Consider the following 18,148-nt stretch of genomic DNA (forward strand, 5'->3'; position numbering starts at 1 on the left):
CGGCCCCAAGTAGCTCAGAGCCAACCTCGGAGAGTATTTTACGGAGCCGGTCTATGGATCCTCTACCGGTCTCCCCTACATTGAAGTCACCGATACTGCAGAGATCCCGTTCTCCCACTCTGTCCTCCAGGTCTTCCAGAAGTTTATCTGAAGATGATGTGGAGAGGGTAGTGTTGACTTTTGAAGTCATCTACCTTACTGAAATTGTTGTTGGCTCCGACCCAGTCGGTTCCGGAACCACTTGAGTCCATTAAGCCCCCTTCAGTCATTCCTCCGAGCCATGCTGGCCTTTTGGAGCCGGAGTGTTTGGTACCGCTGGTGGAACCCTCGGCACCAGCTCCCCCTGTGGTGGTTTTGGAACCGAGTTCTGCTCTGACAATTTTGTAGCCGTCCTTGGTGTCTAGGAGCCAAAGCTCCCTGGTCAGCCCTGACAGGGATGCCTTGAACTGAACCTCTTAGGTTCCGAGTCTCCCTCTCGGCACGTCAGCGAGGGTGAGTTCAGATCCTATGTCTATCTCGGAGCCAATGGCATCCTCATTCTCCTTGGAGCCAGGGATGTCTTTGAAGTTGGAGAGGTCAGCATTCGAGATGATGAGGAGTGTGCTGTCCCGATCTTCATCTCCTACTAAGGGTACCGACACTCTTCCCCCTAAGGCACCTACTTCTGCCTCGGCTCCTACTCACTCCGTGGACAGCAGAGATCCACAGCCTCAGGAGTCACCAGCCGGTGGCTCCCACTCTTCGAGACGTCCCAGGAATATCCTTCTGAGGAGCCCCCACAGAAGAGAACATGCAAGAGGAAGCATGTAGACTCCCAGGATGAGTCTCTGACCTCTAACACTGACCTCAAGGAGTCAGAAGGTTCCTCCAAGTCGTCCTCTGATGATGTCTCCTTCGTAGACATCCTGAAAATCCTTAAGCAGAGGTGCAGCTGGCCCACTGTCACCCCTTCTGATGAGGAGTCAGTGTACCTGAAGGCTTTTGGGTCTCAACCTTCAGCCTCTTGGATGTCTCCTCCTTTCGATGAACTGATGGAGCTAGTTAGTCGAAAGGTGTGGGATACTCCTGATGCCGTGGAGCCAGTCCCCAGGAGACCGAATAAGTTTGTCTGCACCCCCAGATAAGGGATTTTTGTCTAAAGGTCTTCTCGTAGATGCCATGGTGGTGGCGGCGGCCACTAAGAAGTGGCTAGCAGAGACTACTTCTGTTCATCCGCTGAATTAGGAGTCTCGAACGATGTACAGATACGGGAAGCGTATCTTTTCTTCAGCGGCATTTACCCTTAGATCGCTGAACAACCTTACACACTTCACGAGGTTTCAGAGAGATCTTCTTAAGAAGTTAGGAGATTCTCTACAAGGTACATGTACTGAGGGAGTCGCTGACAAGGTGTCTGCCCAGTTGTCCACCTTGAACTCTATCGTCAACTCGTCCATGCGGCTTATTTCGTATGCAGCCAATGGAGCCAGTAGAGCAGTGGGTTCAGGAATTTCCCTAAGGCGTCATTCCTGGATGCGTTTGTGTAACTTTGCAGAACCGTTCGTCTACCTTTACCAATGTCCCCCTTGATGGTTCCTCTTTGTTTGGACCCAAGGTAAAGGACACTGTCACCCGGTGTGAGCAAGAAGGAAAAACACACACTGCCATGGGAGTACGTTTTACTGTACCCTTTAGACCATATCCTAAGGGTCAGAGTGGTGGTAAAATGTGGTTCAAAACATCCCAGAGGTTTTTCCAGGATGCACAGGGTGACTCCTCCTTCAGAGGCAGAGGAGGAGGAGGAAATGGTCGACGTCGCCCTAGAGGCAAGGACGGTCCGCAAAACCAGGGAGGTCGTGATTCCTTTCGGGGCCGGCCTTTCCAGCGCTCCTGATGTGGGGGCCCAACTGTGCTTCTCTGGGGCCGGTCGTGGGTCGCATTTCTTTGTATCTAGAAGCCTGGCTGGGTATAACTCAAGACAAGTGGGTACAAGGAATTATTACCAGAGGTTATGTCATACCCTTTTCTGTTCCACCGTTTGTTCCCAAGAGGATCCCGGATGTTCCACCCAATCACAGGGATCAGGCAACTGTGGAGGTCAACAAGTTGCTGGCAAAAAGAGTCATCCAAACTGTCCCAGCAGACCAAATAGGATCCGGAACTTACTCCAGATTCCTTTTAGTGCCAAAATGTACAGGGGACTGGAGGCCCATCTTGGACCTCAGCAGATTGAACGAATCAGTGAAGGAGGACAAGTTCAGGATGGTGACACTGCTGTCTATACTCCCGTTATTAGGGAAAGACTATTAGATGTGCTTAATAGATCTCCAAGACACGTACTACCACATAAAAATGGACTGGGCGTCGAGGAGTCAGCTACACTTCCAGCTGGGATCCAGTCTCACCACAACCCCCAGGATGTTCACCAAGTGTATGGCGGTAGTCACTGCTCACCTGAGACGTCGAGGATTCCAGGTGTTTCTGTACCTGGACGACTGGCACTTGACTGCCCCCACCAGCCATCTACTACTTCAGACCAGGGTGCTACCATTCAGCTGTGTGCCCAGCTGGGAATTTCTAAAATTGGGAAAAATCTGCCTTATTGCCCTCTCAATCCATGATTTTTATAGGCGCAGAGATACACCGTAGATATGTTGGCTCGTCTTCCTGTAGAAAGGGCACAAAATCTGGTTCTTCAAATTCAATATCTTCTCCCCTTACGAAAGGTCAAAGCCAATACTATTCTACAGCTTTTAGGGACCATGGCCTCCACCATATTGCTAGTGCCACTAGCCAAACTACACATGAGGATTCTTCAGTGGCTCCTGTCGACCCAATTGTCCTTTCAGCACCTTTCATTATCTCATCACATTCTGCTGACAGAATCTTGCAAGATGGACCTCATTTGGTGGACTCTACCCAATCAGTTAACCACCGGCGCTCCATTTGTTCCTCATCAACCCGTTGCCACTGTGACCACGGATGCCTTACACATGGGGGGTGCATTATCTAGTAAAAAACTTGTTTCCAAAGGCAAAAAAGCAGCGTGGTTCAGCTAACAAAGGCAGTTGCAGAGTAAATGGCTCTAATGCACTTCAAAGTAGCCAAAAAACAGCGACAGTTGTAATTCAGATGGCAGGTTTAAATCCTTTATTTTCAACGAAAAACAGAACACTTCAAACAAGCGCTTTCGCCTGGTTGTACCAGGCTTTATCAAGTTGAATTAAGTCAAAGAATCTTGTCATTTATATACTTAAATACTTGATCATGTGATCTTTATAGCACTTGCTAATTACATTAATTGACAGAGCTTTTACTGTTAGAAAATACAGTTAAAAAATATTATTAATTCATAAAAAATGCAAGCCTATATTAAATATATGCTAACATAATGTTCTAAAATCTAACATGTTGAAACATGGATATGCTCTAAGTTGTATAATAAAATTTATTCTAAAAAGTATACACGAGGTAAAAATATTTTATATGTAATTTTAAATACTATAAATTATGTTACATTGTGAAGGAAGTTGGAACCAAGACATTGTCAGAGTATTCTTAGCGTGTTTGAACAAGTTATCTATAGCTCTTCCCTTCTATGTAGTCAATACTTATATAACAAATGTAAGGGGTAAAGCCTACAATCTAGGCGGATCCAGTTTATAATAAGTGGTTTAGCCATATCTCTATGAGGTGGAAAATAAAAATAAATAGTGAATGAAGGAAACCCTTTAAAAACCTGTGGGTGTCTTCAATTAGTATGATTAATGCAATTTATCTCTATTTATTTTTAATACGCTCCTCAAGCTAACGCTGACATTCAAGCCAGGGTGGTGGGTGGCATTTAACTTAATCTGCCAAATTAATTCACGGTTTTCTAAGCGAGATTCCCAATCACCACCCCTGGCATCCTGTTTGACCTGCTCAATTACAAAAAATTTTAGCTGCATGTCAGGGCAATTTAAAAAATGCTTATAAAATGCATTTGTCTCCCTTTTTCTTTCAATGTCATTGAGGTGCTCATAAATGCGTCTTTTGAGCATCCTCTCTGTCTTCCCTATATAAAAACTGTCACAGGACAAACAGACCCCCAAATATACCACTCCTTTTGTTGTGCATGTGTGTCGGCCATAGGAGTGTAAATGTGTCTTTCTGGAAACTAGATAGTAACTCTCCTTTTCTATCGTATAACTGCATTGGTTGCAGGCACCACATTTGTGTGCGCCAAATTTCCCTGTGTTTCTGGAATTGTTGTTGCCTTTTCTAGATTCAAATAGCCCTTTAAGGTTAATGTCTCTCTTCCTGGTATAACTTACTTTGTCAGGTAAGAACTGATGAATGTCATCATTTAACGCTAGAATAGGCCAAAAAGTGTTAATAGTACTTTCAACAACATCTGAATCTCCATTGAAAGTGTAAACAAAGTTGTTTTTTAAGAGTGCATTACTCTGTTCATTAGATTGTTTGTAGCCATTCCTTTTCCCAATAGAGGAGGGTACAAGGAGTCTCTTTTGTTTACTACTTCTGATGCTAATGTTTTTACCAAAGTGTAGGGATATCCCCTTTGCAGGAACATGTCCTCTAATGTATTCATCTCCTGCATAAACAGTTCGTTTGTGCTGGACATCCTTGAGGCTCTTATAAATTGCCCCTTTACTATGCCCCTCTTAGTGTAATGTGGGTGTCCACTGTCGTAATGTAGGAAGGTGTTAGAATGTGTCTTCTTTCTGTAAATACTCGTTTGAAAACACCCTGCTGTAATGTCCTTACTCAACAGTACATCTAAATAGTGTAAAGAACAGTCACTAATTTCATGTGTGAAAAACAAAAATGTAGTGGTTGAGTTCAAATAATTAAAAAATTCTCCAAACTCTTCCTTGTTGCCCTTCCATAAAATACATATGTCATCTAGATAGCGTTTGTAAAATGTGATGTGTTCTTTCCATTTTGTGGTGTGGATAAAGGCCTTCTCCCATCTGTAGAGGACTATGTTAGCATAAGACGAGGCACATGAAGTGCCCATGGCCACCCCTTTCTTCTGTTGGAAAATTTCCCCATTAAAGTAAATGTAGTTGTTAAGTAGTACAGTTTCCATGAACTCTACTATTAAGTTGATCAAACTTCCTTTCAATCCAGATTCACTAGCCAAAATTTCGTTGAACCAGTCTAAACCTGTATTGTGTGGTATGCTAGGAAACAATTCTATGACGTCTATAGTGACTAATAAAAGATCAGGGTCAAACAAGTTGGGTGTGATGTTACTTATAAATTCCCATGAGTCCTTGCAGATGTAAGTAATAGTAGAAATTAGGTGTTTCAAGTTCTGATCTACAAATATGCCTATCGGCTCTGTGATGCTCCCAGCCCCTGCTACAATGGGTCTAAATTTCAGTGGTGTTAAGCCCTTATGTACCTTAGGTATCCCGAACATAACCAGGATTTTGGGTTTAGGTACAGAGAGAAAGTTGTAAAGTTTTTCGTTGATACCCCCCTGATTGAGGTGGTCCTTAAGCATATAGTGTATCTTAGAAATAGCCAGATTGTATTCAAGATCATTTATTACAACTTATCGAATACATCAACAAAGAAAACATCAGAGTGATGAAACCCGACAAAGGGGGAGGAGTAGTCCTTATGTATAACTCTGAATATGCTATTTATATACACAACATCCTGCAAGACGCAGAGACTTACGAGCTTATTTCAAGAAATGAATACAATCTGGCTATTTCTAAGATACCCTATATGCTTAAGGACCACCTCAATCAGGGGGGTATCAACGAAAAACTTTACAACTTTCTCTTTGTACCTAAACCCAAAATCCCGGTTATGTTCGGGATACCTAAGGTACATAAGGGCTTAACACCACTGAAATGCAGACCCATTGTAGCAGGGGCTGGGAGCATCACAGAGCCGATAGGCATATTTGTAGATCAGAACTTGAAACACCTAATTTCTACTATTACTTACATCTGCAAGGACTCATGGGAATTTATAAGTAACATTACACCCAACTTGTTTGACCCTGATCTTTTATTAGTCACTATAGACGTCATAGAATTGTTTCCTAGCATACCACACAATACAGGTTTAGACTGGTTCAACGAAATTTTGGCTAGTGAATCTGGATTGAAAGGAAGTTTGATCAACTTAATAGTTGAGTTCATGGAAACTGTACTACTTAACAACTACATTTACTTTAATGGGGAAATTTTCCAACAGAAGAAAGGGGTGGCCATGGGCGCTTCATGTGCCTCGTCTTATGCTAACATAGTCCTCTACAGATGGGAGAAGGCCTTTATCCACACCACAAAATGGAAAGAACACATCGCATTTTACAAACGCTATCTAGATGACATATGTATTTTATGGAAGGGCAACAAGGAAGAGTTTGGAGAATTTTTTAATTATTTGAACTCAACCACTACATTTTTGTCTTTCACACATGAAATTAGTGACTGTTCTTTACACTATTTAGATTTACTGTTGAGTAAGGACATTACAGCAGGGTGTTTTCAAATGAGTATTTACAGAAAGAAGACACATTCTAACACCTTCCTACATTATGACAGTGGACACCCACATTACACTAAGAGGGGCATAGTAAAGGGGCAATTTATAAGAGCCTTAAGGATGTCCAGCACAAACGAACTGTTTATGCAGGAGATAAATACATTAGAGGACATGTTCCTGCAAAGGGGATATCCCTACACTTTGGTAAAAACATTAGCATCAGAAGTAGTAAACAAAAGAGACTCCTTGTACCCTCCTCTATTGGGAAAAGGAATGGCTACAAAATAATCTAACGAACAAAGTAATGCACTCTTAAAAAACAACTTTGTTTACACTTTCAATGGAGATTCAGATGTCGTTGAAAGTACTATTAACACTTTTTGACCTATTCTAGCGTTAAATGATGACATTCATCAGTTCTTACCTGACAAAGTAAGTTATACCAGGAAGAGAGACATTAACCTTAAACGGCTATTTGAATCTAGAAAAGGCAACAACAACTCCAGAAACACAGGGAAATTTGGCACACACAAATGTGGTGCCTGCAACCAATGCAGTTATATGATAGAAAAGGAGAGTTACTATCTAGTTGCCAGAAAGACACATTTACACTCCTATGGCCGACACACATGCACAACAAAAGGAGTGGTATATTTGGGGGTCTGTTTGTCCTGTGACAGTTTTTATATGGGGAAGACAGAGAGGATGCTCAAAAGACGCATTTATGAGCACCTCAATGATATTGAAAGAAAAAGAGAGACAAATGCATTTTATAAGCATTATTTAAATTGCCCTGACATGCAGCTAAAATTTTTTGTAATTGAGCAGGTCAAACAGGATGCCAGGGGTGGTGATTGGGAATCTCGCTTAGAAAACCGTGAATTAATTTGGCAGATTAAGTTAAATGCCACCCACCACCCTGGCTTGAATGACAGCATTAGCTTGAGGAGCGTATTAAAAATAAATAGAGATAAATTGCATTAATCATACTAATTGAAGACACCCACAGGTTTTTAAAGGGTTTCCTTCATTCACTATTTATTTATTTTTATTTTCCACCTCATAGAGATATGGCTAAACCACTTATTATAAACTGGATCCGCCTAGATTATAGGCTTTACCCCTTACATTTGTTATATAAGTATTGACTACATAGAAGGGAAGAGCTATAGATAACTTGTTCAAACACGCTAAGAATACTCTGACATTGTCTTGGTTCCAACTTCCTTCACAATGTAACATAATTTATAGTATTTAAAATTACATATAAAATATTTTTACCTCGTGTATACTTTTTAGAATAAATTTTATTATACAACTTAGAGCATATCCATGTTTCAACATGTTAGATTTTAGAACATTATGTTAGCGTATATTTAATATAGGCTTGCATTTTTTATGAATTAATAATATTTTTTAACTGTATTTTCTAACAGCAAAAACTCTGTCAATTAATGTAATTAGCAAGTGCTATAAAGATCACATGATCAAGTATTTAAGTATATAAATGACAAGATTCTTTGACTTAATTCAGCTTGATAAAGCCTGGTACAACCAGGCGAAAGCACTTGTTTGAAGTGTTCTGTTTTTCGTTGAAAATAAAGGATTTAAACCTGCCATCTGAATTACAACTGTTGCTGTTTTTGGGCTACTTTGAAGTGCATTAGAGCCATTTACTCTGCAACTGCCTTTGTTAGCTGAACCACGCTGCTTTTTTGCCTTTGGAAACAATTTTTTTACTGGATTTCTACTTGGTTTTTGGGGTGCATTATCTAGGCAGGACTGTCCAAGGCACATGGCAAGATCACGAGGCTCACGTGCCTATCAACATTCTATAGATGAGGGCGGTGCTCCTGGCGTTGCAAGCACTTTACAACCTTCTGCCTCTGGGGACTATTGCAATACAATCAGACAACATGTTGGTAGTATGGTACATCAACAAACAAGGCGGAACCAGATTTTACCCACTCTGTTGAGAGGCCGTTCGGGTTTGGAAATGGGTGATATCTTCCCAGCGTTTTCTGGTGGCAACACACATTCCAGGGACAACCAACGTGATAGCTGACAAGCTCAGCCGGGCAATCCTGATGCCTCACGAGTGGTCTCTGAAACAAGAAATAGCGGAACAGATTTTCTGCAGATGGGGACAGCCTTGCTGCGATCTCTTTGCCAATCCAATCAATGCCAAATGCAGCAGCTACTGCTCCCTCATCCCCCCTCCGGGGGAGTCACCGAGTTGCACTTGTTCATGATTGGCCCCTGGGTCTCCTTTATGCTTTTCCTTCCTTCCCTCTCATTCCCAAGGTTATTCAGAAAGTGAAACTGCTGGGAAGCAATCTGATCCTCATTGCTCCTTACTGGCCTTGGCAGGTTTGGTTCCCCTTTCTCGGGCCTCTTCTCATAGACTATCCTTGGATTCTGGACCCAGTTCCAGACCTGTTGACTCGCATGTCAGGTTTGCTTCACCCCTCCTTACCCTCAATTTGACAGCGTGGCTGCTCCAGTTCCATCCCTAGTCAGGCTTCATGACTTCTCACCCTCCGTGACGCATATCCTTATGTCTTCTCATAGACCTTCCACTAGGAGACTATATTCCAGTAAATGGAGAAGATTCTCTATCTGGGTGGAGAAAATGAATGTTGATCCTTACACTGCCTCCATTCCAGTGGCTTTGGAATTCCTGTCTGAGCTTTTTCGACAGGGATCTGCGGCTGCCACTATCAGAGTTCAATTGGCAGCAATTTCAAATTTTCATCTAGGCTTTCAAGATTCTAATCTGATGTCACATAGGCTGTGCAAAACTTTCCTTAAAGGTACCACTTTAAGACCCCCCCCTCCTGCAAGAACCTGTGGCCTCATGGGTTTTAAATTTTGTGTTATCCAAATTAACTTCTCTGCCCTTTGAGCCTTCTCATTCATCCCCTTTGAATTTCCTGTCTTGGAAGACTTTGTTTCTGGTGGCTATCACATCGGCCAGACGAGTGTCAGAGTTGCAAGCATTGTCTGTGAAACCTCGTTACCTGATTTTTCACAAAGACAGGGTGACCCTTCGTACTAATCCTTCTTTTGTCCCCAAGGTCTGTTCCCATGCCACCTTGAATCAATCCATAGAACTTCCGGTGTTCTTTCCAAATCATTCCAACGCAGCAGAATACAGGTTTCATCAGCTGGATGTCCATAGACAATTATGTTTTTGTTTGCACCGGACTAAGGAAATCAGATCAATTATTTATTTCCTTCTCCAAATCCAGGTCAGGCTTACCAGTTTCCAAAGTAACTCTCAAATTGGATTTCTAGCTGTATAGCTTATGTTTACAACTCTGGGGGTAGACATTTACCCTTTAAAATCAAGGCTCATTGTACCAGATCTCAGTCTTCCTCTGCAGCTTTTCAAGCCAGGGTCCCACTTGATAATATTTGTGCAGCTGTAACATGGGCTACCCCTCACAGTTTTATTACTCATTACAAAGTGGATTTAACCTCCAGGGGTAGGGCATCATTTGGTTCCACGGTACTCAGGAGTATTTTTCCTTGAGCCACCCAAGAATAAGGTGCTAGGGACGCTGTCCCATATGTAAGAATGGAGGCAATATAGGACTACAGAACATAGAGAAGTTATGTACTCACCATAACATTCCATGTTTGTAGTCCATCTCGCTCGTCATTCTTACGAACCCACCCTCCTACCCCCATCCTGGAAGTACCTGGAGACAGAAAAATACTATTCCATGTTTTTATGGAGACCTTTTAGTATTGGCTTTCTTCTGTATATTTGTTCTCTCTCCTAGTTAGCAGCAAAGAATATCTGGGGATTGTACTGGTGCACCATGGGATACCTACCTAGCCATGAGCCAACTAGAAGACTTCCAGCTTGTAAATAGTCAAAGTTGGAGCCGAGGATCGGCTCTGATCCCATATGTAAGAATGAAGAACAAGATGGACTACAAACATGAAACGTTATCGTGAGTACATAACTTCTTTTTCTTACTTGACGTTTTTTAAAATAAGCACAAATAATATTAAAACCATTATGAAGATATAATGCCATGATTAATTGGTGTTGATATGAGAGAACAGATAACCTGAGTTTTTATCTTATCATTGCTTTCTCCTTCTTTCTTCCTTGCTTATGTAATCCTGAGCAAATAATTTGACTTTAGGAGTATCTGGCAAATTCATGTTGATGTCAGGATCACTAAACTAATAAAAAATGTCATTAAAACAATAAAATAAATACAAATACTACTTATAGTAAGCTAGAGCAAAACATGCTGCTTATATCTCTTATAAAATTAAAACATCTTACAGGATGCATTATTTTACAACAAATATGTATGTGCATACCTCAAAATTGTCCCTGATTTTGCCTAATATTTTTACCTTTTCCCTTGTAAAATTTATGGTTTTTAGTTAATCATTTGAGGATTACAGTTAATTAGTAATGCCAGACATTACAGTTTCATGTTTATCGGTTTGAAAATGCATGTTGATATGAAACCTGGTGTTCTGTTAACATTTTATGTGAATTCGATTAATATTTAAAAATATGCCTGATTTGGGGTCTTACACTACCATTAGTTTTGACTCTGTCCAGAATTCTTGAGTAAAGAAGTTGAAGTGTGGGTATGTGATACTGTAGTATAAAAATGTGCTTGGCTTATCAAGCTAAGTAGTATGTTTAATTGTGTGATGAAATAATATGTTGCTTAGATATAAGATGGAGTAATAAACAGTATATAACACAAGAGTAATATGGGTGATTTGGCCCACTCACGTAAGCTTGCATCTCTGGCTTGCACCACATAGTTTGCCTTAAAAAGAGGGTCATGTCTTTCATTGCAGAAGTACTTTTGATAAGTTTATGGATTGTGTTTTTTTTTTTCCATTTACAGATTTTAGTTATCTGTGTACAGGTTTTTTGTGATGGGAATGAAGCTAGTTTTGCAGTCATCAGTGCTATAATGGCTTAAAGAAGTCAATTGCACACATTTTTTATATGTTTTATGTCTGTGTTGTAATGGTAATGAAAGTCATAACAAATTACATTTTTTCATATGTGTATCTCTGCAGAAAAGAACAGCAAAAAAACACCCAAATCCTACCTGATTCATGCTGGCTTGGAGCCCCTGACGTTTACCAATATGTTCCCAAGCTGGGAGCATCGCGAGGATATTGCAGAGATAACAGAGAAGGTAAATTGTGTTGACCAGAAAAAATAATGCGTCATGCTTCATTATATTTTACAGTTCATTAGACCAGCTTACACTGATTTTGCTAAATTGGCATAACTATAGTAAGTAAGCTGTTACTTAAGTAAATGAGTAAACAGCGAGAGCCATCTTGGCAGGATTTTGTCTGTGTGTCTCTGCGTGTGTCTGTGTGTGTGTGTGGGACCTTGGGAATCTGGGAAGGAGAACATTAGTTAGACATTATATGTAAGCATTAAGCTGTTGTAGCAGCAACGGTGGCATTTGCACGGGAAGTTTGCTTTTGAGACTCCTTAGCATAAGTAAGATCCAGCCACAAAAACCTCCTACAGGTCACAAGAGCCATTAACTCTGCTGGAGAAGCATTGTTCTCCTGCACTATAGCCAAACTCTGTAACTCCCTCCCATCCTCAATTACCTCTGTATCTTCTTGCACCCACTTTAAATCCTTACTAAAATCACACTTCAAAACTTGCCAGATATGCCCTTGCAACCCCCCCCCCCCCAATACTATCCACTCCCCCCACCCACTACCTCTCTCAGCCCCCTATCAACAACCTACTCTTAGCAAGCTTGGCTACTCATGTTCCCAGCTACCTACCACATAATACTAACTTTTTGTAGCAACAACTGCTAATGGCTGTTATGTACCTCAAAAACAGATAATATCAATTGTTCACTGATGAATCTCAACTACATTTGTAACCATGTTTAGTATATGTCACCATATTTTAAAATTGTTGTATGTTCTACAGCTATTTTACATCTGTTTTCTTCTTGTCTTGCGTCCTTAACTGGACTAATGTCTATATTTAAATGCTATGATTTTTAACTGTATAATGCAAATAATACTTAATGTGGAGCTTTTCTCCCTGGGCCTCCGCTGAAAACGGACCTGTGTCCAGTCGGACTCTCCCGGTCAACAAATGTAAATAAATAAATAATAAATAGGCATCTGTGTCCTAAAATAGTTAGTATGCCCTGATTATGCATTCTAGATCTTATATCTCCATTTGCTGTCTACTGAAGTCTTTTTTTATTTGCAATAAAGTGCATGTGCATCTGAGTTATTTTTCTCCATGTTGGACTATGCATTATTTTGTGAGTTGCAGTTAATGATTAGATGACAGTGGGACAAATGCCACATATTTAGGATTCTTCATGAATGTTGGTGTTTACTGAGTGGAGTGGTATTGCCCAGCATTCATATAGACTCCACATGGTACAAAACTTTAGATTTGCATTCTTGCCCCTGCTTTGCAACAGATCAAGATAAGATGCAGTCAGTCCTGTGTGTAAAAGCAGTCACTGAGAATTTTCTTGTCATAGTTTATAAGAACTGTAACATAATCACATATTTAGCTGGAGGCATAAGTAATTACAGCTATAGGCTATAAAATATGCAGCTGATTACAGCAGGGAGAGTTTCATAATTTCTTGGTAGCACTTATTCATGTTTAGTCCTTGAATGGATTGCATCATATAATGTCAGCTTGTAATGTGAGTTAAATTTTAACAGTGATGTCGTGTTAGGCCGTCACTTCTCACTTAGCTGTGTTTAAGAGGACAGATGCATTGTGTGTAATTTTTGGCTTAACCACAGGAGTTGCAGTGATCCTGCAAAACTGCTGGATTCTTAAGCTGATATGTGATGCTGCATTACAGTAGCATAAGTGCTTTAGCCATTGAAATGCTTATGATGATAAAAGCCAAGTATCATCACTGGGTTAAGAGATAGCACATGCCTAATGTTCTTAAGATGGCAGTATGTAGTACCTTAAGAATAAGTTTGTAACTAAGATAGTTTAACAAAAATGTAAAGACCATTTTATGTAGTGATGATGTATGTCTGTTTTAACCAGCATAAGATTACTCTGTTGATTGCACTTGCTCATTTATGTTTTGAAGTTTATATTTAGTGATTTACATCTTCCTGCTTCTCTAGGAAGCTGAAATTTGTAATCAGATCATCCTTGTTGAAGATGTTTTAGCCAAACTTTGCAAAATGATATATCCACTGGAAGAACTGCAAGCGAGACCTCTCCCTGAAGGAGTTGACCCATTAAGGCTTGAACTTTATCTTTCAGATGAAGACTTTGAGGTAAGTCAGCAAAATTGTTTTGGTCAAATATAAGTTCAACCTTATTAGCAACAGGTGTATGACTGGGAGAATGCATTACGCATATCAGAAGTGTGATGCATCATTCACATAATTACAATTACCTACTGTGCTTCCCATCTTCTCAATGTATTAAAACTGAATTGCAGGTTGAGCATTGTAGTCACTGTGCTTAATTGTGTGGGTCAGATTCCAAAAGAGTTGCTCTTAGTGCAATTCTGCCCTGATGCCAAAAGACTTGCTCTCAGTGTAAGGCCGGTCTATAAACAGGTTTGCACCGGGGCTACATTCCAAAACAATTGCTCTCAGCCAGCTGTCAGTGTAAGTGGTCACTTACATGGATCACAAATCTTTCAGAATCTGTCCCTATGTCTGTATTGTTAAGCAAATGCAATGTTAAAAATGCTAACATTATGCAAACTTTATTATCCCCATTTCTCAAAAAGAAAGAGAAAACATTTGGTTAGCCAAGTTGTCATTTCTGCAGGTAACTTGTGATGTTCTTCGTGTTTCTCTGTTGCAGTCATCACACTTGGGTTATCCTGCCAGGGGTAGCCCTCAGTTAGCCCGAATACCAGAGGCTTAGCATTTCTGCATCGGTTGCTGTCGCTTCAGGATTGACGTCAGGTCATCAGTGGTATAAAAACAGGCAGCCGACGCCATTACATCAGTCTTTCTCGCCGAGGAGCCCAAAGCAGAAGCAGTTTGCACGAGTGCCAGTCGGCCGCTACCTGAGTTTTTGTTCCGAAATTGAAGACTTCTAAAGCTAAGTACCCCATCGGGGATCCTTTTTTCTTGCTTTTAACCAATGTCAGAAAAAGTTAACAATTATCTTGCCTATGGAAAGCAAATACCACACCGAGATTTCCATTCTTACTGCGTCACCTGTTTAGGTCCAGACCACAACGTACCTCGCTGCCGGTTTTCAATGCACAAACTATTCATTGTCTGGCGCTTATTGTAGCTAAATACTTTCGTTCTTGATCTCCGTATTCCAAAATGGCTTTGGTAAGCCATCCAACTACAGATCTTCCGAAAAAACGTAAGGATAAAGACAGAGACAGACCGCACAGGTCCAAAACTGCCGATGACGCTTCTGTTAAGCTAGTCGCCAGTTTGCCGATACTCAGTGAGGACCGCAGCTCCTCATGCCCGCTTCAATGGATTCGCAGGCTATCAAGACCCATTCAGAGTCCAGTATGCCGCAAGACTCTTCTTTGACTACAGAACCTGCTGATCTCTCTACCTCGGATGGCTCCGAAGCCGCTGTGCAGGCACAGGCTTCTGAGGAAGTTCTTCACTCTACCAATATTTGACACAAACTGACGACTTCTTTCGCGTCTTCAGTTCTTTCTAAAACTACCGAGTTTCTAAGGCCAAGAGAACGAGCTACGCCTAAAGAAAATGACAACCCTAACTCAAGCGCCTGCTTTCTTGCCACAGTCACAGATGCTTAAAATGGTGGAATACTTTACCATGTTGATTAGGGGAAGCCAGCCTTCCTTTGCTAAAAGAAAAAGAGGCTTGTCCCCAGCAGCTTTATCTGACCAAGAGTCCGATGACTCTGAGGTTTCTGATTATGAAGACATGCCCTTATCTGCCTATGAGGATTCAGATGCAGAGGAATCCATTCCTTCTGCCGCCCCTCCAGAGGAATTTTCCTTTGGTGAAACCCTACATACTTTGAGAGAGCATTTCCATTGAGAATGCCAGGATTATCCTCAGTCCAAAAAGAGACTCTGGGAATTTTTAGATTTACCACAGCACAGACCCTTAGCTATCCCTCCTGTTCTGGATGTTGTGGATGATCTCTTTATGGAATCCAGGAAACCTGACCGGTACTACAGAGTCCCTGACTCAGAAATTTATTTTCAGAAATCCTACTGCTGACCCAGAGGTCATCTCCCAAGGACCTAAAGGAATAAAAGCAACTACAGCTAAGAATCCCACCCCCTTGGACAGGGATTCCCGAGCTTTAGACAAATGGGGTAAAAAAAAAAGTATGCACCTCTGCAGCTCTTGCCATTAGAGCATTAAATTGTCAGTTCCACATGCTGAAATATCAGCAACATACTATGGAACTTATTAAGCAAAAACTATCTGCCTTCCCTGACTGTGCAGAAAATAAAGAATTACAGGAGCTTATGCATTCTGCTAGCCAAGTGAGCAAGCATACCCTGCAGTGTGGGTTTGACGCCCTAGAAGCATCTTGCAGGGCAGCAGTCACAGGTTCTGTCCTTAGAAGGCATGCCTGACATAATAAGCAGACCTTTCCAGACCATGTCAAATCAAAATTATTGGATGCATCTCTGAACAAGGACAATCTGTTTGGCACCAAAGCAGAAGAGGTTTTAAAAAAGATGGAAGAAAAAGCTAAGTCTATGCAGTCAGTCAGATTTTTTGCTAGTGCAGCCTCCAAGATTCAGTAGACATTTCTCCCCAGAACATTGGTCCTTTCCAGCCCCATCAAGGCCACCTCAAACTAGACCAAGGGGAAACAGACCCCCCAGACTACAGTCTCAGGGCATGCAGAGATCTAAACAATGGAGTACCTCCACTTCTAAAACAGCGAGTGCTAAGCCACCCCCTTATGGAAAGAATTCGCAATGACTTCTCAACTCCTCCCTTCACCTCTGCCCAATTGCTCGTGCCCCTAGGAGGAAAACCTGCCCACCATGCAAAAAACTGAACCTCCTTCCTCAACGATCGATGGGTCCTCAGCATAGTATCCCAGGGGTACACATTTTATTTCCACACGCTGACAACCCCAAAAGGGTTCCCAGACCTTCCTCCAAACCAGTGGGCAGAGGCACAAAACCAAGTTCAGTCCCTGCTCTCCATAAGGGCAATTCAGCCTGTTCCTGCAGAACAGATAGGCCAAGGTTTTTCTTCCAGACTTTTCCTGGTACCCAGGAAAGAGGGCACCCAGTGCCCAATCCTAGGTCTATACGTTCTAAACACCTTTACGGTGGTACCAAAATTCAAAATGCTCACCCTACAGCAGCTTCTCTCTATGTTGTCCAAAGATGCCTGGTTAGCCACCCTAGACCTAAAGAAGGCCTATCTGCACATCCCAATCAGGGACTCCTGCAGGAAATATCTACGTTTCAGGGAAGAATCTATGCATTATCAGTTCCTGCACTTCCCTTTGGCTTATCCACTGCTCCCAGAGTTTTCACAAAATGCTTGGCTCCAGCCACTGCCTATTGCAGACAGAGAAATATTCAAATTTACCCCTACTTAGATGATTGCCTGATTCAGGTAAACAGTCAGGAAAAGCTGTTGCAGCACCTGACATTTGTTCATAGGTTGGTACTAGGCTGCCAGCCCTAGGGCCTATACAAGCCTAGCCATAACAATTCCCTGGATATTTATTCCCACAATATTTACTTCCCTGGACCCCTGTCTAGCAGGGCAACTGACATAATCCCTGGGGTGAATTTCCTATCTCCCATCCAGTCATCAAGGTTCCTTTTGAAGAGGGCCAAGGAGGCACTCTGCTCGACATGTATGGGCAGTCTATTCCAGAGTATGGGAAGTCTCCAGGTCAGGAACCTATCCCTCCAGCATGTTTTGTTCATTGTGATGACAAGGTTTAGATCCCTGGAGTGTGTGGCTCTGAGGAATTGGGATTTCTTTAAGTGGAGCATGTCCAACAGCCCAAGATTTGACATGGCCTTGTATGTTAAGCAGAGATTGCCTCTGAGTAGACGATATGTCACAGAGTATAGCTGGAGATTTTTAGACAGTCAGCATATGGCATCTGCTTTAGGCCTGTGATTCTTTTAGTGAGGTATTTCTGTGGCCTTTCCAGCTGTTGCAGATGCCCCGTTTGATATGTACCTCACAAGACATTATACTCTATAATGGGTCTAATGAGGGATGAGTACAGTGGGACAATGACCTCCTTTTTTCTGGATGAAAAGCCCTTAGTGATGAGGTGTGCCACATAGAAGGATTTCCTGACTGTGTTGGCGATGTGGTTATCAAAGGTGAGACCACTGTCCACCTGTGTCCTCAAGTCTCTCATCACACTCTGTATTTAGTGTACTGCCAGCTATATGGTAATTCATGGGTACATGGTTTTTCCCAAAGGGGATAACTATACATTTCTTGGCATTAAGCTTGAGCCTGTGGCTCTGGCACCAAGCATCTGTTTCTGTAAGACCCTTTTGTAGAATATTCACATAATTTGGGGATTCAATAATGGCTCCCAGTTTGCAGTCATCTGCGAACTTTGTTAGCCAGAGTCCCTTAGTGTTGGCCTGTACTTCAGAGAAGTAGATGCCAAACAAGAGCGGTCCCAGGACTGAACCCTGAGGTACTCCAC

The 18,148-nt window shown here is 41.8% G+C and overlaps 1 protein-coding gene across 9 annotated transcripts in view; it reads left to right on the forward strand.

The window, feature by feature from the left end:
- Positions 1-18,148, forward strand: part of SVIL (supervillin) — a gene marked incomplete in the record, with an annotated part of 2,930,183 nt that overhangs the window by 2,831,415 nt on the left and 80,620 nt on the right. For all 9 annotated transcript variants that reach the window (XM_044066681.1, XM_044066680.1, XM_044066686.1 and 6 more), the window contains 2 exon segments: positions 11,563-11,684; positions 13,645-13,800. In XM_044066681.1, the coding sequence (XP_043922616.1) occupies positions 11,563-11,684; positions 13,645-13,800 (278 nt within the window).

This window comes from Protopterus annectens, chromosome 3.part1, assembly GCF_019279795.1.
Source record: "Protopterus annectens isolate FY-2018-M chromosome 3.part1, PAN1.0, whole genome shotgun sequence".
NCBI lineage: Eukaryota > Metazoa > Chordata > Ceratodontiformes > Protopteridae > Protopterus > Protopterus annectens.